This window comes from Cercospora kikuchii (genome assembly GCF_019650295.1).
Source record: "Cercospora kikuchii DNA, contig_00003, whole genome shotgun sequence".
Lineage (NCBI taxonomy): Eukaryota > Fungi > Ascomycota > Dothideomycetes > Mycosphaerellales > Mycosphaerellaceae > Cercospora > Cercospora kikuchii.
In genome coordinates, this window is record NW_025408584.1 from 2,873,771 (window position 1) to 2,894,632 (window position 20,862).

The 20,862-nt window shown below is 54.6% G+C and overlaps 8 protein-coding genes across 8 annotated transcripts; 5 read left to right on the plus strand and 3 right to left on the minus strand.

Annotated features, from left to right (window-relative positions):
- Positions 1 to 654: 654 nt before the first annotated feature.
- CKM354_000549600 (uncharacterized protein) lies at positions 655 to 3,486 on the plus strand (the record flags this gene model as incomplete). The annotated part of the gene is made up of 12 exons (XM_044800772.1): positions 655 to 1,086; positions 1,136 to 1,516; positions 1,569 to 2,055; positions 2,106 to 2,213; positions 2,264 to 2,371; positions 2,423 to 2,557; positions 2,609 to 2,679; positions 2,731 to 2,812; positions 2,865 to 2,908; positions 2,962 to 2,971; positions 3,024 to 3,276; positions 3,333 to 3,486. 12 exons carry the CDS (start codon positions 655 to 657, stop codon positions 3,484 to 3,486), a joined length of 2,265 nt encoding a protein of 754 aa, XP_044656707.1.
- Positions 3,487 to 5,012: 1,526 nt separating this feature from the next.
- Positions 5,013 to 6,245, plus strand: CKM354_000549700 (uncharacterized protein; the record flags this gene model as incomplete). Its single annotated transcript, XM_044800773.1, has 2 exons — positions 5,013 to 5,385; positions 5,446 to 6,245. The coding sequence occupies 2 exons, from the start codon at positions 5,013 to 5,015 to the stop codon at positions 6,243 to 6,245; spliced, it is 1,173 nt and encodes a 390-aa protein (XP_044656708.1).
- Positions 6,246 to 6,670: 425 nt separating this feature from the next.
- On the minus strand, positions 6,671 to 8,651 carry CKM354_000549800 (uncharacterized protein; the record flags this gene model as incomplete). Its single annotated transcript, XM_044800774.1, has 3 exons — positions 6,671 to 6,915; positions 6,971 to 7,450; positions 7,502 to 8,651. 3 exons carry the CDS (start codon positions 8,649 to 8,651, stop codon positions 6,671 to 6,673), a joined length of 1,875 nt encoding a protein of 624 aa, XP_044656709.1.
- Positions 8,652 to 9,150: 499 nt separating this feature from the next.
- On the plus strand, positions 9,151 to 10,002 carry CKM354_000549900 (uncharacterized protein; the record flags this gene model as incomplete). The annotated part of the gene is made up of 1 exon (XM_044800775.1): positions 9,151 to 10,002. The coding sequence occupies one exon, from the start codon at positions 9,151 to 9,153 to the stop codon at positions 10,000 to 10,002; it is 852 nt and encodes a 283-aa protein (XP_044656710.1).
- A 525-nt stretch (positions 10,003 to 10,527) lies between these two features.
- CKM354_000550000 (uncharacterized protein) lies at positions 10,528 to 11,958 on the plus strand (the record flags this gene model as incomplete). The annotated part of the gene is made up of 1 exon (XM_044800776.1): positions 10,528 to 11,958. One exon carries the CDS (start codon positions 10,528 to 10,530, stop codon positions 11,956 to 11,958), a length of 1,431 nt encoding a protein of 476 aa, XP_044656711.1.
- Positions 11,959 to 12,399: 441 nt separating this feature from the next.
- On the minus strand, positions 12,400 to 13,527 carry CKM354_000550100 (uncharacterized protein; the record flags this gene model as incomplete). Its single annotated transcript, XM_044800777.1, has 2 exons — positions 12,400 to 13,430; positions 13,488 to 13,527. 2 exons carry the CDS (start codon positions 13,525 to 13,527, stop codon positions 12,400 to 12,402), a joined length of 1,071 nt encoding a protein of 356 aa, XP_044656712.1.
- Positions 13,528 to 14,270: 743 nt separating this feature from the next.
- Positions 14,271 to 18,403, plus strand: CKM354_000550200 (U6 snRNP complex subunit PRP24; the record flags this gene model as incomplete). The annotated part of the gene is made up of 2 exons (XM_044800778.1): positions 14,271 to 14,715; positions 14,781 to 18,403. 2 exons carry the CDS (start codon positions 14,271 to 14,273, stop codon positions 18,401 to 18,403), a joined length of 4,068 nt encoding a protein of 1,355 aa, XP_044656713.1.
- A 492-nt stretch (positions 18,404 to 18,895) lies between these two features.
- On the minus strand, positions 18,896 to 20,566 carry CKM354_000550300 (uncharacterized protein; the record flags this gene model as incomplete). The annotated part of the gene is made up of 1 exon (XM_044800779.1): positions 18,896 to 20,566. One exon carries the CDS (start codon positions 20,564 to 20,566, stop codon positions 18,896 to 18,898), a length of 1,671 nt encoding a protein of 556 aa, XP_044656714.1.
- Between the last annotated feature and the right edge of the window lie 296 nt (positions 20,567 to 20,862).

The window sequence follows — 20,862 nt, forward strand, 5'->3', positions numbered from 1 at the left end:
TCACAAGCGCGAACCGCAACAATTCACAGATCGTATGAGACCTGCACCCTATATGCGGCCTCATCGGGCCTGGGTCGAGGTCGTAGGCTCGCGCAGACCACGCCGAGGAATGACTGTGCACTCTGGAATGCGTGTGTTGGCCGCTGCAACAACCGGAATTCTGGTCCGCTGTGCGCCGACCCGGCTAGTATTGCCAGCAGCAGGCGTCGGTGATCAGTTGATGGCCTTGGACTATGCTTTTCGGTTCTGAAATCTGGCGACGATTTCTGAGATACCTGAGCGGCCTCGTCGATGCACCGTGAGCTGTACTAACGTGGCCAGAGATCTGACAGCAGCACGAGAAACGATGTGAGCACGCTTAGAGATGCCATTGCGCGCTATGCCATCTCGCGTGGATTCCTGAATACGGAAAGAAGACAGCACGAATTCCTGCCGAACTACCAAATAACAGTCCATCTGCATTCCTGAGCGAGCGCGCTTCCGCACCCAGCAACACGGTCTGTTTTGCGCAAGGCGCAAATATACATACACCTTTTCGATATGAGTTCCACCGTCAACCACCTCTTGTTGGCCGTCGTCGCGTGCGCGCCTTGGTCAGAGTCTCTCGTTTACTCACCTCACCTTCGTTTTGTTTCTTGGTTCCTCTAGCACGCCATGGTTTCTTCGAACACTCCTCTAAGGAGTCTGCTCGTCGGCTTATTGCTAAGCTATCCACTTCCTCTGAGCGCACAGGACAATTCAGCATGTCTTATTGTCTCGAGATTCGTCCAGACCTACACCGTCCGCGAACAAGCCGTATCGATTAACACCGATGTCCTCACAAATACCACATTCTACCCGATCCCTCAAGCGCCTGTCACGATCACCAATGCGCCGACAAGCATCAACACAGTGTCCACTTTCCGATGGACCCAAGCAAACGTGCCCATGTCAATCATCAGTTCTCCATACGCGCCCTCCACAGCCCTTGCATACCCAAGTCTGGCACAGTCTGGAGCGATGTCAACACCATATCCTGACCTTGGCGACTACTATGTTATTGCAGCAATGGGCGCACGAGGAGCACAAAAGCGTCAGGCTGGCGGTGTAAGTGATGTGCACAACAAGTAGCATATAGAAGCTGACATGCAGTCAGACATATATCAACGGCAACGGCACAGTGTCCAACGACTGTACAACAACTCCAATCTACCAAATCCGCAATGGCAGTCTCAGCGCTATCATCAATGGCGTAGCTTACACCTACTCCACTGAGCCTGGTGTGCCTTACCAGCTATTCATCCCATCGACTTCTCCTGGCACCATCCAGTCGACGTTCTCTCTCGCGCAGGCAGGTGAGCTTGTATGGATGAACACCGGCTTCGCAAGTGGTGAAGCTCAATTTTGTTCCATGAACAACGGAAGCATCTACGCTGTCTTCCAGGACGGAGCAGCTCCACCAGGCTGTCTGAAGGTGCAGCTGACGCTCTTCTCGACATCTTCTTGTGCTGGACTCATCTTGTCGACGATTGTTGGGGTACGTATCAATCTCGACTGATGGAAGACGCGTTGCTAAGACTCTTTTCTAGCCTACTGGTCCAACGGGTCCTACCGGTCCGACTGGTCCTACTGGCCCTACTGGTCTTACAGGTATTTCCGGTGCTGTAGGAGCGACAGGTGCTTCAGGTGCGGTTGGTGCCACGGGTCCGACGGGTGTATCAGGTGCCGTCGGTGCCACTGGAGCCTCAGGTGCATCGGGTGCAGTTGGAGCGACTGGAGCCACAGGTCCAACGGGTGCATCAGGTGCAGTCGGAGCGACTGGAGCGTCGGGAGCAGTCGGTGCCACTGGAGCTACAGGTCCAACGGGTGCATCAGGTGCGGTGGGAGCCACTGGTCCAACGGGTGCCTCAGGTGCCGTCGGAGCTACTGGAGTGTCAGGAGCAGTTGGAGCCACTGGCGCATCGGGAGCTGTAGGAGCGACTGGTGCATCCGGAGCCGTCGGTGCTACGGGTGCTTCAGGTGCAGTCGGAGCCACAGGTCCAACAGGCGCATCGGGTGCTGTGGGCGCTACAGGAGGTAAGAATCCAAGGCTTGGGTTTGATCGCATTCGCTAACATACTTTATAGCAACTGGCCCAGCTGGTGCAACCGGTGCTTCAGGCGCTGTTGGTGCTACCGGCGCTTCAGGCGCTGTTGGAGCCACAGGCGCATCGGGTGCAGTAGGCGCTACAGGAGGTGAGACTTTATCGCCTAGTTTTGATCGCATTCGCTAACCAACTATATAGCAACTGGTCCAGCTGGTCCTACCGGTGCTTCAGGCGCTGTCGGTGCCACCGGTGCCTCAGGTGCTGTCGGAGCAACTGGTGCTAGTGGTGCGGTGGGCGCCACAGGCGGTAAGAATCAAACTTCGAGCTTTGAGTTGTAGAGGCTAACGTGCGTTCCAGCGACCGGTCCAGCTGGCTCTACCGGTGCTTCAGGCGCTGTCGGTGCCACCGGTGCCTCAGGTGCTGTCGGTGCTACCGGTGCTTCAGGAGCTGTCGGAGCAACTGGTGCTAGTGGTGCAGTGGGCGCCACAGGCGGTAAGAATCAAACTTCGAGCTTTGAGTTGTAGAGGCTAACGTGCGTTCCAGCGACCGGTCCAGCTGGCCCTACCGGTGCTTCAGGCGCTGTCGGCGCTACTGGTGCCTCAGGAGCCGTCGGAGTAAGTTCACGTGTCAAGGAATTTGGCTTCCGTTTCTAACGAGCGCGACAGGCCACTGGTGCTACCGGTGCCACCGGTGCCTCTGGTGCTCCCGGAGCTTCTGGAGCAGTCGGAGCTACTGGTCCTGCTGGATGTAAGTTTACCAAGCTTGTGGTGTCGATGAGATTTCGCTGACATCGTGATAGCTGCTGGTGCCTCAGGAGCTGTCGGTGCGACTGGTTCTCGCGGAGTAAGTTACAGCCCCTTGCATAACATTGTACTGCTTAGCTAACATGACCATAGCCCTCAGGACGTAAGACCATCGTTTGCCCGTTCAGTGAGACGATACTAATTCCGCTGCGCAGCTTCTGGTCCTCCTGGCCCAACGCCTTCGGCCTACGCTCGATTCGGTTACCTAGGCTGCTTCGTACAGACGGGCAACAGCGGTTCGTCAACCGGACTCGCTCTGCCTATTTACGGAGGCTCGTACGCAAATGCAGCGGCCGCAGCCTGCAGAGATCTAGCCATCGCTGCAGCGGTCATCTATTACGAACTTGTCAACACTGGATCATCAACAGTGGACTGCTTCTACGGCAACCAGATCACATACGTCACATCGTAAGTGAAGATCACACAGTTATTGACATGTGGTCCTCAGACTGACGTGAATCCAGGCAAACTGGTGGACTTGGACTGAATGGCGCAACGGGCGACGCAGGAGACAACAACTGCTATCCATGCAATGGAGGCCCGGTTCCTGGTTCCATTGGAGGAGCTTGCGGCAACCAGACAGTCGGGACTGCGGCAATTTATGCGCGAGCCTTCTAAGACATGCAGAAGCAGTAACAATGTTCCGGTGCCGAATGTTGGATGTAGATATGCTATGCGGCTTACACACAAGCATAATTGTTAGCGCTCATGTTGCCTTGCGCTCTCGGTGCAACTTTCGGACGTGGTTCGTGGTGCTCTGTGAATGCCATCTGATCTGATCTAATCGCTTGCGACGACCCGCGAGCGACATGTTCGTTCTCGTCAGGTGTTCTCAGCATGCCTGAACCCGCCTCATTGGCCGTTCTCAGCTCGTGCTCAATGGTGGAGACCTTGGCTGCTAACGTATCATACAGCTGACTGATCGAGTGCAGGAGGTGAGGTTGAGAGCGCATTGACTCACGGCGCTTTTCCGTCCTGCTTCGTCATCAAGTCGTTGCCAACTTGAACACTGCACAAGTGTCTCACTTCACACTCGCATCGCTCGGATCAGAGCACACCGGTCCAGCCTGACCCGCTTCTTCCGCTTGCCAACTTACCGACACTTGAAGTTACATCCGAACTTCGGCACTGCGACAACGCCGCGCGCTATTCCGAACATGAAGCCATTCTGTCTCGCACGCGTGCTACTGCGCCGCAAGCCACGATGTAGAGTGGACTTGATAGTCCCTCACTCTGAACGAAACGACGAGGCTTGATACTGTATGCCTGGGCCTTATCATGCAGGACCCATCCGGCGGCTATTCCGCTCGTTTGGATCTTACCAAGCACATTCACACATACACATTATCGCCGAACGCAAAGATGGAGAATGCCTGCAACATGTCGCTTACGACAGACAGAAGAGCTATCTTCCCGGTCACACATATGGAGCCTTGGCATCGGCCCACGTGGTGCTGTTCCAGCATAGCCCGTTGCTGTTCGTTATCTCGCACGCCAATTTCCGTGCGACCACCACTGGCAAGGCAATTTTTTCTTCCTCAAAGTTAAGCTCGCTTAAAAACTTTCGATCCACCGCCGACACTGCACTGCCAACTTTCAGCCAGTCCAGACGCCGGTTTTCGGGGCCATTGCCATTCTGCCGAAGTTAAACATTCACCCAGGCTCAAGAGAGCATGCTCGTCCGGGCCTCACGACCGAGATCAAGGCTAAGATGACGACGGTATCGGCGCCAAGAGCTTCTGTCACACGCGCCATGCTCTCTTGGAACGTTTCTGACCACCTCCATCGGTCGACATCGTCTGACGTTGACGAGCCTTACTGTTCGCCGGAGCACAGACCGACTGCTAGCGGGCTCGCTGTTGCTCCGGGCGAGACCTTTGATATCATTCTCTGCGACAAAGACGAACTGCTCGGCTTCGAAGCGGGTCAGCGACCGCATGCAGTAAGTACGCTCGAGACGACGCGGCGGTTTGCATCGACGAAGGTGAGACACGAACTTTCACTCTGCTGGCCAAGCCGCCTAGAACGAGTAAGTACTTAGAAAGGTATATGGTTGCTCTTCCAAGTTTCCTTTCAAACTTTCGGCCGGTCCTTCTACAGCGCGACAGGTTCGTGGCGAGATTACTTACGATCAACGATACACGATGCAAACGATACTCTCATCGCTGCTTGCGGCAGCTGGGCTTGCCTCTGCTGCTAGGCCTTGGTTGGAATTCCCAGACACTGGCGCAGTTGAACAATTTGGCACTCTCGAAGAGGGAGGTGCATTGCCCAATGTTTCCGATGTCGTTGGGTTGCCAGATTTCGATTACCTCGCTGGAGAGTATATGAGCTTGACGAATTATACCTACTACCGCAATGGCGCGGCAGGCGAATGGTCCTACCGGAACAACCTGGAAATCTTCCAGCGCATGCGCTTCAGGCCGAGGGTCATGACGATGGTCGATAACATTGAGGATTCCTTGCCGACGACAATTCTGGGCTACAACTTCTCAGCTCCATTTTTCATCTCACCATGTAAGTCCATCTCAGCTAGGAAGATTCGCAAGTGAAGACAATCGCTAACGCATGCGAAAGGTGCACGTGCGGGCTACGCAGGTCCATGGGGCGAGACCGGTATCATGAGAGGTGCCGGCCGGGGAAACGTTCTGTACCAAGTCAGCGATTTCTCATCATCGACCAAGCAGGAAATCGCCGACGCACGGGCAGAAGGACAAGTCGCTTTTCTACAGCTCTACATCGACCCAAGCAACGACACTTCCATCATCGAGCAGATCCGTGAAGCCGAAGAGCTCGACTTCAAAGCCATCATCCTGACTGTCGACTCCGCCGCAGATGGCAACCGTCATCGTGCCGTTCGCTTCGGTGTCGGCAGCGCCGATAGCAGTTACTCGTCCATCACCTGGGAGAAGTACGACTGGATGCGCAACCAAACAGACCTTCCGATCGTACCAAAAGGCGTTCAAACAGTCGAAGATGCCCTCCTCGCCGTAGAGCACAACGTCCCAGCTCTGTTCCTATCCAACCACGGCGGTCGCCAAGTCGACGGATCCCCATCAGCCTTCGAAGTCGCATTGGAAATCTACCAAGAAGCACCACAAATCTTCAACCAGACTGAAGTCTTCGCAGACGGTGGTGTTCGCTACGGCGCGGATGTCGTCAAGCTATTGGCTCTTGGTGTCAAAGCTGTCGGGATCGGAAGGCCATTCATGTTCGCTAACATCTACCCCAATGGCACTGGCGTGGAGAGAGCGATTCAGATCATGAAGCGAGAGGTGGCGATCGACGCTGCGAATGTTGGTATCGCAGACTTGAAGAACATTAGCCCCAATGTTTTGGACTGGAAGAGATTCCCAACCTGGGCGCAGGGCTCGTAAATGCCATGATTGATGATGTTGGTGGAACTTGTTGATATCAGCGCCTACTTGTAGGCAGCGAGTTTGCTTCTTGTACATATTTGTGTGTGACGGGATTGGTATATCGACAGATACTTACGAAGCTACGTCTTGATTCAAATGATACGACTCTGTACCATTACCTGCGTTCCATCCTCACACAAACTGTGCCAAAACCGAGAAATTGGCTGAGAGTGGCAAGGTATTACACCAAGTATATATCGCTTTGCACACAAAACTAAAATACAGGTGCGGAAGGTTTTTGTTCGCAGAACTGTCTGCCGTGCGCTCAACGCCGAGTGATGAAGATGCACAGGCTCTCTTCGCCGCCTCTTCTTTCCTCTGCATACATAGAAACATCCACATGAAACTCGTTCTGTCCTTTGTCGCATTCTCTCTCAACCTCTTTATCGCATGCCTGCACCACCCATTGCGCTCATGCTCTGCAGCTTGGCAGCCAGTTGTGGGTACTTCTCTTGTACTTCGAGCTGCGTCCGTGTCGCTTCGGCGTATGAGAGGGCGTTGACAATCTCGCCTTCTGTTCGTGAGAGCTTGGCTGCGCGTTCGAAGTACTCGAGTGCGTCTGTGACTTTGCCTTGTTGCAGCAGAAGCTGTGCCATGGTCGCAACGGCAATATCGCATTCGGGATCGACTAAACGGATGGGTCAGTATCTGTGCTCCACTTGAGCGAGCTGTATCCGACTTACTCAAAAGCGCCTTCTCGCACAGCTGCTCCGCTGCAGTGAAGTCCTGCTTCCACTGGAACAGCGCCAATGCCTTGTTGATCAACGGCAACACATTCATGCCGCCAGTCTCACCGACCGCCTTCTTCTCCATCTCAACAGCAGTCTCGAACTTCTCCACTGCTTCCTGGTATTTTTGCTGATCCAAAAGCAACTCGCCGTAATAGTTGTAGACATCGCTTTTATCACCAAAGTTCTTAATGCAGCGTCGGAAAGTCGCCATACTACTGGCGATTGAGCCCATCTTGTACTGCGTAACACCAAGCTGAATGTGCGAGAAAATAAAGTCCTTGTCCAAGTCGATCGATTTCTGGTAGTCGGTCGCGGCGAGGCTGAATTCTGAGAGGATGAAGTGGAGTTGCGCGCGGTGGTAGTAGATGTCTGGATCGTTGGGGTTGTGTTGCGCAGCGGTTTCGAAATCGTTGGCGGCAGCTTCGCGTGCGCCTGAGATTCTCAGCATCGTAGTATCAACACCGGCAGCTCCGCTCAACTTACTTTGCTCGAGGTGCATGCTGGCGCGCTTCACGTAGCTCTGCACGAGCGTCGGGTCCAGTTCGATCGATTTGTTCAGGTCCTCTAGAGCAGCATCGTTATCGCCACGCAGGTAGCGGAACGTTCCACGCATGTTGTAAGCCTCAGCCTCGTGAGGACCCAAGTCACCCACTTCGATCGCCTTGTCGAATGCGTCTGCCGCTTCTCTGTAGCCTTCGGAGTTTCTGTGGCGGACGGCCTGGAGACCCTTGCGAAGATGCCATTTTCCGCTGCCCTCAGGGAGGTCGGCGGTCTCTTCCAGTCCTTCGGGAAGACCCTTTGCGCGGAATGACTGCAAGTAGTTGGAGACGAAAGTGGGCGATGGCAGTGTCTTATCCTTCTCTGTAAGAATAGCCTTGGCTTTGGTCTCGGCGACCTTCTTCAGTAAACGCTCGACAGCTTGAGCAGAAGATTCGTTGCGGAATTGATCGATAATGCAGCTTGCGGTATAGTCCAGGAGTGCCTCGCTGAATTTGCCCTCTTGTTCATAGGCGTTTGCTCTTCGGTTCAAGGCTTTCACATATTCAGCGTCCAGGTTCAATGCGGCAGTGGTGTCCTCGATGACTTTAGACCAGTTCGACTTGGCGTTATAGCAGGCGGCGCGGTTCGAGTAGAAGACGGGATCGGCTTTGCAGTAGATGGCTTGGGTGTACAGATCGATGGCACGCTCGTAGTCCTTCGCGCCGTAGGCTTTATTGCCCGCTGCTTTGAGCTTCGCCGCATAGTCCTTACGCTCCTGCTCTGAAAGCGAGGCCACCGACTCCTCGGTCACAGTGGGCAACTCCTCGGGAACCTCCTCTGCTACCGCTGCCTTTGGCGCGGCCTTCGAAGCTGATGCCCTGACGTCTGCCGCAGCCTTCTCCGCCTCCGCAGCTCCCTTATCCGCCTTCTTTCCTTTCCGTCGATCCTTCTTGGATTTCTGCTGTGGAGGAGGAAGCGAGAGGTAGTAGACGGTACCGCCGACAGCTACGATAGTGACACCGGCGATGGTCCAGGCGGCGACCTTGTTGTCCTGATACCACGCGCTCACGCGGTCGACGAAGGACGAGCTCGCTGTCTGCACGGCCTGTGCCGTCTCCTCGACTTTGGCTTGCGCCTGTTGTGCCGACGCCATGGTAAAAGGTCAGCCCGGGACGCGGTTTGGACGTGCGTAGGGCGTGGATGGCAGTGGATGGGATGGATGGATGCAGCGCGCGGCGCGATGAATTCGAAGTCAATGTCCGCTCGAACTTCGACGACCTCAAACAAGCTTACTCCCGAGACGCCCGACAGGCTGATGTCACTGCACCGGCCGCTCCACCAAATTCTGATGGGCGCCCCCGTCAAAATGCCAGTGACCACTTCCACCGCAACCATGTCGATGACTCGACCGCGCCTTCAGCCGCTTGTGTCGTGCTCCCGCTGCTCCATGTATCGGCGGCATCTCCCTCGCGCGCGCCAGTACAAATCTCTCCTGAGCAGTATTCGATGAGGGTCGGGAGTCATTTGTGGTCTGAGCTCAGGTACCACATTGTATGACTGTCCGCGATTCACATATTGCTTGTGTTGTGAACAAGAAGAATCCTTCAAGACTTTCTACCATATACAGCCGTACATATTCTGCAAATGGTAAGATGAGCGGCCACTTCAGCGATACTCCTGCGCAAGGCATCGATGGTCGACCTTTCGACCCGCCTCAAGGCTTAGATGGCGACGAGCCGTATGTCTACACAAGCATTCGCTACGACAGAAGGTTGCCACAGTCGGCAAAGAATACAGCAGCATCCTGCGGTACGCCATGCTCCTTCTACATGTTGGAACATCACTGGACGAGACTACAAATCGCCAAGTGGAGTACCTTCTTTTTCGCCGATGACAGGCCACGACCCAACTCAGGCGGCCCTACCGTACTGCTCAACACTCTCTCGCGCGCCGTGAAGCAGTGGCATGAGCAACACCCTAACGAACAACCGGAGGCGCTGAGGATAAAATTGCGAATTTATGTGGGAGGCAGAATGACGACTGAAATCTTTCACCCGCTCAGACCGATCTCTATGGAATCCCTCTTTCCCAAGTCCTTTCCAGTCAAACCCAGCTTCCCCATCGAGTGGACAATTGTGCTTGACAAGGAGCCCACGGAGCCGTCCGAGGGCACAATGTACAAGACAAACGATCGATCTTCCTATGGCCGTGCTCGAGCGGCGGCACAAATTCTGACCTATCAAATTCCAAGAGAGGTATTACTTTACACACCTGAGAAGAATGTGCTCGATGGGTCGATTTGTACGCCATACTTCTTTCGCAGCGGTCAATGGGTCACACCAGAAGCATCAGCCGGTGGCCTGCAAGGCACGACGCGACGGTGGGCTCTGGAGCAGAAACTCTGCGTCGAAGGGGACGTGTCGATCGATAGCTTCCAGGATGGAGAGACTGTGTGGCTCAGCAATGCCGTGCGAGGGTATTTTCCTGCGACCTTTAAGAAGTGATTTCATCCATGAGTGGCTCGCGCGCAGACGACGTGGACCAATTCTGCGTTTGGGTACCGGCGCCACGCCGCGGCCACCAATCTTGGACCCAGGGCCAGGTACATCCTAACGTTACACAAGCCGCTCATTTCTTGGCAACAACAACAGCTCTCACAAGACTCGTGTGCTTTTGCTTCAAGTCACTGTTCGTGCGAGGCAGCGATTCTCGGCTCAGTGCCGTGGTCAATGAAAACCACTCATAGCATGGGACCGAGCATTCTAGCATTCAGCGCTGCAAATGCATGCCACACGGCACAAGTTGTTTCGCCAAGCAACGCTAGATCCTTCAGAAGTTCACGAACAGAACCCGCGCGTTCACTGCCTCCTCCTTATTATAGACACTGAAATAAAGGATGAGGATTCTGTCAACTCGAAGAACACGTCAGTACGACTAGAATTTTTCCCTTCAACCACTCTCTGAACATCACTTTCTCTCGCGATCGCCTCACACTCTTTACACGCACGCAGACGCGCCTGAAACGCAACATGCGCGTCTTCAAATTCGCCAGTCTGCTGCTCGCAGCGAACTTCACTTCTGCGATCGGGTTGGACCTCGAGAATGAAGAATCCATCGTCAGCGCCGGCAGGACCATCGTCGAACACATCTTCACAATCTACAAGGGCAACGAAACAGGCGAAACTCCAGGATTGCTGCCCGACCCCTACTACTGGTGGCACGCCGGCCTCATGTTTGACTCCCTCATCAACTACTGGGCGGTATCTGGCGATGAAGATCTTCCGGGTGTCATTTCCCAAGGTCTTCTCTTTCAGGTCGGGCCAGACAACAACTACATGCCGCCGAACCAAAGCAAGTCATTGGGGAATGATGATATGGCTTTCTGGGCATCAGCCGCACTCACCGCAGCGGAACTAGGCCTCCCTCAATCTGAGGACTTGCCGTGGTTACAGTTAGCGGAGACTACATTCAACACCATAGCCGTGCGATGGGATACAGAGACGTGTGGTGGCGGCCTAAAATGGCAAATCTTCAGCTTTAACAACGGCTACAACTACAAAAACAGCGTTTCTACCTTGGCCTTCGCCCAACTAGGCGCTCGACTAGCGCGCTTCACTGGAAACACCACATACAGCGACTGGGCCGAGAGATCTCTCACATGGCTCCAAGAAGTCGGTCTCTTCGAGCTTCCATCGGGGCAAAATAGCAGCGAAGCTTCTGAGACTCCTGACCGGGTCGCCATCTACGACGGCACGGATGACTTAGCAAATTGTAGCGAAATCAATCACATTGAATGGACCCAAAACGATGGTCTCCTGCTCTCCACAAGCGCATACGCCTTCAACGCGACGGGTGGCACCAGAACATGGTCGGCATATTCGTTTGCTGGACTCGTCTACGCAAATTCCTTCTTCGCTGGTTCAGAAGACGATGATACTCGAGGAATCATCACTGAGCCTGCTTGTATTCCAACCGAAAATTGTAATGTCGATCAGATCGCTTTCCGGGCTTTGTTGGCTCGGGGACTGGCAAGGACAAGAGATTTGACATTGAACTCAAATACGACGTCCAGTGATGGAGACAGTACGACGTATGACACAATCAACAGAATTCTGCGGACTTCAGCAGAGGCTGCGGCGAGGTCTTGTACGGGTGGTGAGAGCGGGAATGTCTGTGGTCTGGATTGGAGAAGCGAGAGTTTCGACGGAAGTGAGGGGATCGGACAGGATTTGGCTGCTTTGGAGGTCATTTTGGGGGTTTTACCACGGAGAAGATTTGCAACTGTTAATGAGAGGGTGAATAACACTGGAAGTGGGACTCAGGGAAATGGTTCGAACGCTGGAGGGAACAATGGCACCGAGGGCCAAGCGCAAGGCGGAGAGAATGCGGGTACGGGACTGAGACTTCCCACGTTCGCACTCGCTGCTTTGATGGCTGGTGCTGTTGCTGTACTATTGTAAATGTTGCGTAGAGTCAAGAAATGATAGTTGAGCATGATCGGAGCGTTGGTCTGTACCTTGGTCTCTGTGGACTATGTTCCCCAGGCTCGAACGTATCATAGAGCAACGGGGATAGAGAATATCTCGCGGACTACGCCGACCTACCTCCCCCGCCCCAGGAGACATCAATGGACTTCCCTGAAATGACATAAAACAAAAGCCAGACCATGAAGGACGCCGCTTAAACCAGAATTCCGGTGACAAGTCTGCACTGCCTGTCAACGCGGCGTTGCATTCGTGTGCCAAAGTAAAATATAATAGCTTGAAGAAAAGGAAATGAGCTAGAGCTGGGAGAATCAGATTTTGAGATGCCCGGAGGCAATTGAGCACAAGTTTCAGAGATAATGTACAAATGTGCAGAGGACTCTCCCGATGGGTATGCAATTCTATGATGCGCACCTTTTACCAGCTGTACCACTGTCTATTGGTCGTGATGGGCCTGTCCGGCAACGGCACCCAGACTTTCTCAGTAATCTTCTTCCTCCTCTTCGCCTCACGCTCAGCATGTTCTCGTATTCTCGTCGCCTCCTCCTTCAGCACTACACTCAGGCTCGTCCACGGTGTGCGCATGACGAACATGCGCCCTCTTGCTCTGTAGTCGGGCAGCTGTCCATATGGACCCCGTCCCACCCACGCTTGGTCGATGTAGATATTTGAGCGGTCCTCAATCTTGTGCCTCTTGCCGTCCTTGAGCTGTATTTCAACCTTCTTTGACGCTTCCGACTTTGGTACACTCTCCAGCACTGAGTCGGCGGAGGTATCAAGGATCTCCGCATCATCTGAAGCCTTGACTTTTCCCAGCCCCATGCCGCGCATCACGATGGCTTCGTCGCGCGCCTGCTCCAACTGCTTCAAGACCTCTTGCGCGACTTTCTTCTTGCTGAAGCGCATCTGAATGATGGCATCATCGATGGTCTTTCCCGCAATCTGCCTCGCAATCATGCCGAGTTTCTTGACCGAAGTCTTCATGTTGTGGCTTTTAACAAGATGCTCCCTTTCGGTGCGCTTGAGGTATTGCGCCTTGGACAGTCGCCCACCATTTCTGATCATCTGAATGACTTTTTTTCGCTCCCATCGTTCGCGCGCGTTTGGGTCGGGCTGGGTCACTCGCAAAATATGAGCGGGATTCCTCGCTTGCTCCCCCTCACCCTCGGCGTCTCGCTCTCGTTGGGCTGCTATACGGCGCTCGTCTTCGAAAATGGACGATGAAGCAATGTCTCCCTGTTGCGGCATGGTCTGTGGCATGTCCGGTCCTTGGGGGGTCGGCGTGTTTGGGTTCTTCCTCTTGAACTCGTCCAGAAAGGGATTGTCTGACTTTGGCTTCTCATTGTCGGGCTGTGAGGCGGATGCACCACGTTTGAAGAAGTCTGTCACTGCAGTCCGGCGCTGCTGATGCTGAACGGTCCGAATGGGCAGCGGACTGCAAAATGTGCCTGCGGAGGTCAGCCGGGGGCAGCGCTACGATGTGCTTTGATGCGCTGGATACGCACATCTCGAGGCCAAGCGCCTCGCGGGTCCTGCACCACTCATAGCGGTGGAGGAGAGTCGGCAGCGTGGACGGGGCGGATAGCACAGATTCAATGGTATGTCGATGGCATGGGTGAGGGTGCAGCAACGCGACTCGTCTCGGCGACGCTAGGGAGTCGGCACGCACCGAGGCCACACTTCAGGGATTAGATTAGATTAGTTGTCTGTCGTCACTGCGAGCAGCATCCTGGCGCATGATGAGAGAAGGACCGGGAGGTGGTGAAGAACAGAAGCCAACACGTGGGCCTTGCAGACAGCAGCAGATAATCTCCAGTGCGCTCCAGCGACTCGCCATCGCCGTCCCCATCTCTCCTCACATCACCGCGGGCAGTCCAGCGTCGGGCGCGTCTAGGCCTTTCCGGCGCAACCTCCGTCCAACCTCGAGCTGTGCTGCAATAGTGTTGCTGCTGCAAGAGACTAATTCGGCCGGCTGCACACGCCCGGCCACCCGTGTCAAAGTCGCAGCAGCAGGCAAGCAGCTTCTCTCCTCGCCTTCTCACTGCTACTGCTCGCTCGCTGGAGGAGGCGTCTCTGGCCAGCTCGCCGCTCACCCTCTCAACTCACCACCCTCACGCCCACCTCTGCCGGCCGCTGCCGCTGCCTCAGGCCGCCCGGCGAGTCTGCTTCGCGCCAGTGGTCGAGGGCTAATGTCGCCCATTTCCCTGCATTGCTGCCGCCGGAGGACTCGCTGACGACCAGCTTTCGAGGCGGCGCCCCGTGTCTGCAGGTGAGGGGCTGGGGCCGAGATGGACATTAATGCGTTGCTGTCGCCAGACGACGGAGCTCGATCTGCGAGAAGTCCATCCACTCCGAGTGCTGTTGCTGCGACTCCGCCTGCTGCGAGAGCGCCAGCAGCAGAATCACCGCCTGCGGTGCAGCGAGGGAAACGGCCCGCCGGTGGCAAACGCACTGCGTCCGGATTGAGCCAAGAGCTCTCGCGGTCGCCAGAAAGGCGTGTATCACCGCAGGCGCGGCCTCCAGCGCACGCGACAGGAGCTGCCGCCTTTTCGCAGCAGCAACAGCAGCAGCAGCAATATCACGCGTCGGCGCCCGCGCCGCCCAACTTCAGGCCGCTCCCGCCCACCAGCAATCCCGTGCAGGTATCCGAGCACCACCCGCAATATGCATACTCACAACGGCCATCGGTAGCCCATCGCCCTTCGTCCACGCCGCAGGTGGAAAAGCTGACCGGTATGTGCATCATGATGCTGCCTGCCGCGCTGCGCAAATTCTGAGCTGACCCGCGTCTACTTCAGATTTTCCTTCGCCGCACAAGCGTCAACAAACAACGCGCACGTATTCCGACAACATCCTGCCCAAACAGGTGCAAGCACGCCCTCCGGTACATCACCATACGCTGAGGGACACGGCGCCTCCCGTCGTGCGTACCATCTCGCGCCAGAGCCTGGCGGATCTCACCATGGCCGAAGCACCCGCCCAAACTCCTCCGCCACGCGAGTTCACGTCGAACGCGCTGTCGGAAGAGGAATCGCATCGAGTCTCGGAGCTGCTCGCCTATCTGCGCGACAACTCCTATGCCTATCAGTATCACGTGGAGCTGATCAACCTTCTGCACAAAGGTTTCCTTGCTCACGTCTCTTCGCCTGTAGGTGCTCAATACGGAGCGCAGCCAGGTGAGCCCCGCACGTACGCTCTACTGACCGAAATGAGACAAGCGAGAGAAGCGATGGACTCGCGCTTCGCAGTCGGCGAAGCCATCTGGGTTGACTGGCTCAATGATGAGATCCTCACTGCCAAAAACACCGAGGAGCGCATGGCAGTCTTGGAGCTTTGTCAGAAAGCCGTCGCGGACGAGCCTGCTTCTGTTAAGCTCTGGCAAATGTACGTGGACTATGTTTCCAACAGCTACGAGGCTTGCCACGGCCTGCGCGAGACCATTGAACGTGACTGGGCGCCTGAAGACAAGGAGATGTGCAAAGAACTCTTTACTCGGGATCTGGTCATGACAGTGCTCGAACAAGCGGCTGCGGCCACACAATGGCGCATGGACGAGAGCCATGTTCTGTGGAACCGATTCGCTAAAGCTGTCTACGAGCAACTTCCTCAGCAGCCGTCACAGGCTGACATAACACGCATACACAACATGTTCCTCGGTCGTCTGAAAACACCTCAAACACAATGGGCAGACACGATGCAACTGTACTGGCCGATCGTGTCACGTTTCGAGGGCGCAAACTGGGAGGCTGCTATTGCACATATCAACCAACAGGCGGAGCCTGCCAAAGCGTGCTTTGCGATACGGGAAGACCACGAGTTCAAACTTCAGCGGGCGGTTGAAAGCGGCGATGCCTCGAACATCCATCATCAACTGGAGCGGTACCTCAAAGACGAGAAGTACTATTCTCTCAAGCCAAAAACTGCAGGACCTTTCGATTATGAGTTACGCTGTGCGCTTTTTGAACGTGCCGTTCTATTTGAGCCGACGAACCTTGAGTGGTGGCTGGACTACATCGACTTCTTGGTAACGGATCCGAAGTCCACCTCGCTGTTATCAGTCATCGAGCGTGCCACTCGTCATTGTCCCTGGTCAGGAGAGCTGTGGGCGAGACGCATATTGCGCGCGGATGTTGAGCAACAATCCCGAGACGACATTGGCAACATCAAACACCGTGCCACCAACACTGGCTTGCTCGATGTAGGAGGTCTTGAAGAGTATGTGAAGATGCTGGAAGAGTGGTGCAGCTACCTGCGTAGGTACGCGTTCCGGCAGACGAGCACAGAGGACGATATCGACACCGCGGAATTTGGCATTCACTCGACCCTGGAAGACGTACACGAAGCCGGCAAGCGTATCTACGGTCAGGAGTTCGAAGGCGATCCTTTATTCCGACTGGAACAAATCCAAATCAAGTTCTACGTCGAAGCTAAGCGTTTCGATCAGGCGAGAGAAATCTACAAGACTCTGGCAACTCGGCTTGGAGGATCCTACGATTTCTGGAGCAAATATTACCATTTCGAACTGCGCTTATGGGCTTCGGACCGGATACGTGAGGAGCGGAGAGTGGAGAGGCCGGATAATGCACCCACGCTCGCATCGCAGGTCGTCAAGGAAGCCCTGCGACAACGCAATATCGATTTCCCAGAACGGGTATTGCAACTCTACACTAACCACTTTCAGCAGCACGAATCTGGAGTTGCACTCCAGCACGCCTTGGCCGCTGCAAGGGAGTTCAATAAGAAGCTCGCAGCTCAGCGTACAAAGGAACAGGAAGAAGCACAAGCCGTTGCCGCACAACAGCAAGAACAGCTTGCCGTTGCAGCCGAAGTGCTGGAAACAGGCAATACTCCTGCTGGGGAGAAGAGAAAGCGTGAAGACGAACCCACCAATGGCGACGTTGCCAAAAAGGCCAGACCCACATTGGAGACCGTTCCTGAGGAAGCACGCAATGAGCCTTCCGCTTCAGTCAGCGCACAAATCAAGCGCGACCGTGAGCACAACACAATCACGGTCAGAAATTTGCCGCCCAGCATTTCTGAAGGCGAGATCAAGAAGTTTTTCCGTGACTGTGGCACACTACTATCGATCAGTATCATTCAAGACAAAGAAAGGTCGTCAGCTTCTGCCGTGGTTGAGTTCGAGTCCGAGGACGATGTGAAGGCTGCTAAGACTCGGACCGGGAAAGAGATTGGAGGACATGAAATTCGCATCCAGAGCGGCTCAGGAAGTACTCTCTACGTCACAAATTATCCAGCCGAGTACGACGAGGAGGCGATTCGAGGACTCTTCAAGAAGTATGGCGAGATTGTGGCGGTACGTCTGCCATCACTGAAATACAACTCTCGGCGCCGTTTCGCGTACGTCCAATTCCTCAGCGCTGAAATGGCCAGAGCTGCTGAGGAAGCTATGGATGGCAAGAAGCTTGACGGCTTGCATACACTTTTGGCTAAGATTGCCGATCCTGATGCCAAGAAACAACGCGCTGGCCCACAAAGTGAAGGACGGGAGATCATCGTGAAGAACTCCGATCGTGAGGCCTCGGAGACGCAGATTCGCGAATTCTTTGGCCAATATGGCGAGATTGAACGAATCAATCTCGTGAAGCTGGTCAACAACAGGGCCACGGGAACGGTATTCATCACATACACCACAGCTGAAGGAGCCACAGCGGCTCTTGAGGGTGCGAACAACACTCCGTTCCATGACAGAATATTGAAGGTGGAACTGGTACAACCGAAAGGACGTGCCGCTGCACCACATGAGCGAGCTGGACGCGAGGACGTCATCGTGAAACAGGATAAAGCATCCGCGACACCTGAGCCAGCCAGTAATGGTGCTCGCCGTGGTTCGGATGTCTCCATGCAGTCCACGAATCAGGATGACGAGTCGCACAAGAACGTGAAAGAGCGCAAAATCGCAATTTTCCACTTGCCAGACACCGTCAACGATGCGCGTATCCGAACTGCAATGGAGAAATATGGTCCCATCACCAAGATTCAACTGCGTCGCGAGAAGCAGGGAGCGATTGTCGAGTTCAAGGACGTCAAGGATGCTTTCCGTGTCCGCACCGGTGTCGATGTGAGCAGCCTTGGACCAGAGGCAAGCACTGGCGATGTTGGCGACCTCCTCGCGAAGCAAAGCAGAAAAAAAAATGGTGATCTTCGGGGTATGGGCGCGGACACCACGAGTTCTGGTTCGAAACCCGCATTCGTTCCTCCGCAAGCTACACGACCGGGTGGTGCACGAGGAGGCCGTAGAGGAGGGCTTGGATTCAAGCGAGGTGGCTTCTCGAGTGGCGCTGCCAAGAGCGATGCTGCTGGGTCCAATTCTGAAGAGGCGGGCACGGCGAAAAAGAGCAATAACGATTTTCGTGCTATGTTGGAGGCGAGTAAAAAGAAGGATGAGCGAAATGGAGAGTAGGCGCGTTATTGGTGTTGTTGGACGATGATGTGTAAAGTGAGGCTGTACTCTAGTGTAATATGTACAAAAAGATTGCCGGCCGTTGCTGGCATTGGTGCATCATGGTACCGAATTCTTGTCTTGTGGCATGTCACACATTGCATGGCGATCGAGATCGTGAGGATTGGTTGTGGTGACAATGCTTGTGCTGGGCCATCATCGCCCGGTTTGTGATTGAAGAGTCGAAGGCATGCATAATTTGGAGCAGTAGACGATCAGAGAAGATCAACAGTCAACATGTACACGAGACAAGAGTAGAGTAATAATACCAACATGATTCATATGCTTCGCTATATCTATTTTCCAGATTTAAACAACCAAAATCCCTCGAACCGAACGCCAGTGCCAAACCGTATGCAAAGAGCTACATCGAGTATGTGATAAATCTCAAGAGTAAGTATACTATATGTCCTTTGATTCTTCATGCGGTCTTTCCTCTCGGCTCCCAAGTCTCTATTTGTCCTTCTTCTCCGCTCCAGCTCCTGCGTTCACGGCAGCGGCGACTGGAGGAGAAGACGAAGCAGGACTTGTAGCAGTAGCAGAAGAAGTAGCAGGACGACGAATGCGCGAACCTGCTTTGTTGCGTTTCGCGGGAGAAGGGGAGGACTTGTTGCTGTCGGAGGAGATGGAACCAGGAGGAGGTGGAGGGGCGTGTTTCGAGGCTTGAAGGCCGACTGGACCAGATTTGGTGATGAGAGTCTTGGTTGTGTTTGGGATGATGGGTCGTGGGTGGGTTGGCGAAGGGGTGCGCGATGGTTGTTGCTTTATGCGAGTTGAGCGCTCACGCTTTTTCATGTCTGCGATGTGGTGTTCTGGGGATTCTCCAGCGGGGACGAAGACTTTGGTGGTTTTCTTTGCTGTGGTTGGAGGAGTTTGAGGGAGATGGGCGATGGCGATGGACGTGGTGGTTGGAGTAGTAGTTTGACCACCTCGGAGGTTGTAGTCGCGCTTGGGGCGAGACATGATTGCCGTTGGTAGAGCGGTCGTAGCTGCAGTGGATGGCAGAAGCGGAGCGAAGTCGATGAGGTCGCTTGTAGTTGATGGCTTGCGAGTATCCTTTGGCTTCTCTGTGACTGGTGACGACGGGCGAGTAGGCGGAACAACTGACGACTTGACTTCTGTCTGGGGTTTGACTATCGGCTTTCTCGCAATGGTGTTGTCGTTCATGCCTTTCGAGCTCAGCAGAGCCTTCTTGCCGGTAGTAGAAACTTCCACCTCACTGTCACTCTCATCAGATTCGTCAGACGAGCTCTCAGTATCGGCATCTTCGCCTTTGCGCAGCATCTCCAGTGGCTTCAACGACGGACCAGCGACATTTCTCGATCCTCCAAGCCTGATAGCTGCGTTGTGCTCCAACCACCATCTCGGTGTATGCCGAATTCCCAGCTCTTTCAGCTTTGCCTCTGATGGCATCTCATGCTTGTACCGACAACCCTGTTGAACGAATTTACAATCGCCAGTCATGATCCAGTGCGTACAGAAGACCTTCTTGTCTTGGTCAGGCACAATACCAGATGGCGGTGGAGTAGTGTCTCTGCTGCGATATCCGACCCGCTCAGCAGTCTCTGCTCCGGCCTTGGAGCGCAGAATTGCATCAATCACGCTTTGGGTAGGATCAGTGGATTCGGCCGGATCATTGCGACGCCACGACTTTGCAGTCTCGTGAGCAGATGGCGGCCGGCTGGTATTGCTGTCGAGACCGCTGATTGCAGCCTGAGGAGTGTTGGCGAAAGCCTGTCGAGCCAGTGTATCTGGTGCGAGATACTGCTTAACACCAGTGGCGCTGTGGCCACGGGCGTGAAACGGCACACTCGTTGGTGGGCTACTGCTGCGCTGGAAATCGGTAGTTCCAAGACCATCAAGCTTGAACGTGGTGCCAGCGTAAGGAATTGTGCCTACGTACTGCATGCCGTACGTGTCTTGAGGGTTGAGAACGCGAGGCACATTTTGCAGCTTGATCGTGAATGGTAGCTCATCGGCGGGAATGAGAGGAATGGCGAAGCCATTGGGTCGCGCGATGAAATAAGCCAGACGAGGCTGGGCTTGGTCGTTGGGGACGCTTCGTTGCTGATAGCCAGGTGCTGGCAGGAGACCAGGCATCGTGGTGTAAGTCTGAGCGGTCATACTGCTGTGTCCGTTGATCTTTTGTATGATGTGTCTCAATGCAGTGTGGTTGCCGTTTTTGTCGTGCGAAAGATAATCAGGAGCTTTGCAGTATAGAGTCTTGGTGGCAGCGACTGTTGCGATGCTTGTGGAGAAGCAGATCAGAGCAGATCGGAACACTCATATTTGACTGCTCGGCGGGCGCAAACATGATGCGGCCATTTCTCTGCATGTCTGAGCGCGAGAGCAAACGGCCAAATGAGCGAGACAATGAAATTCAAAGCCGCCTGGGCAAGCTGCAGGTGCAGTATCAATGG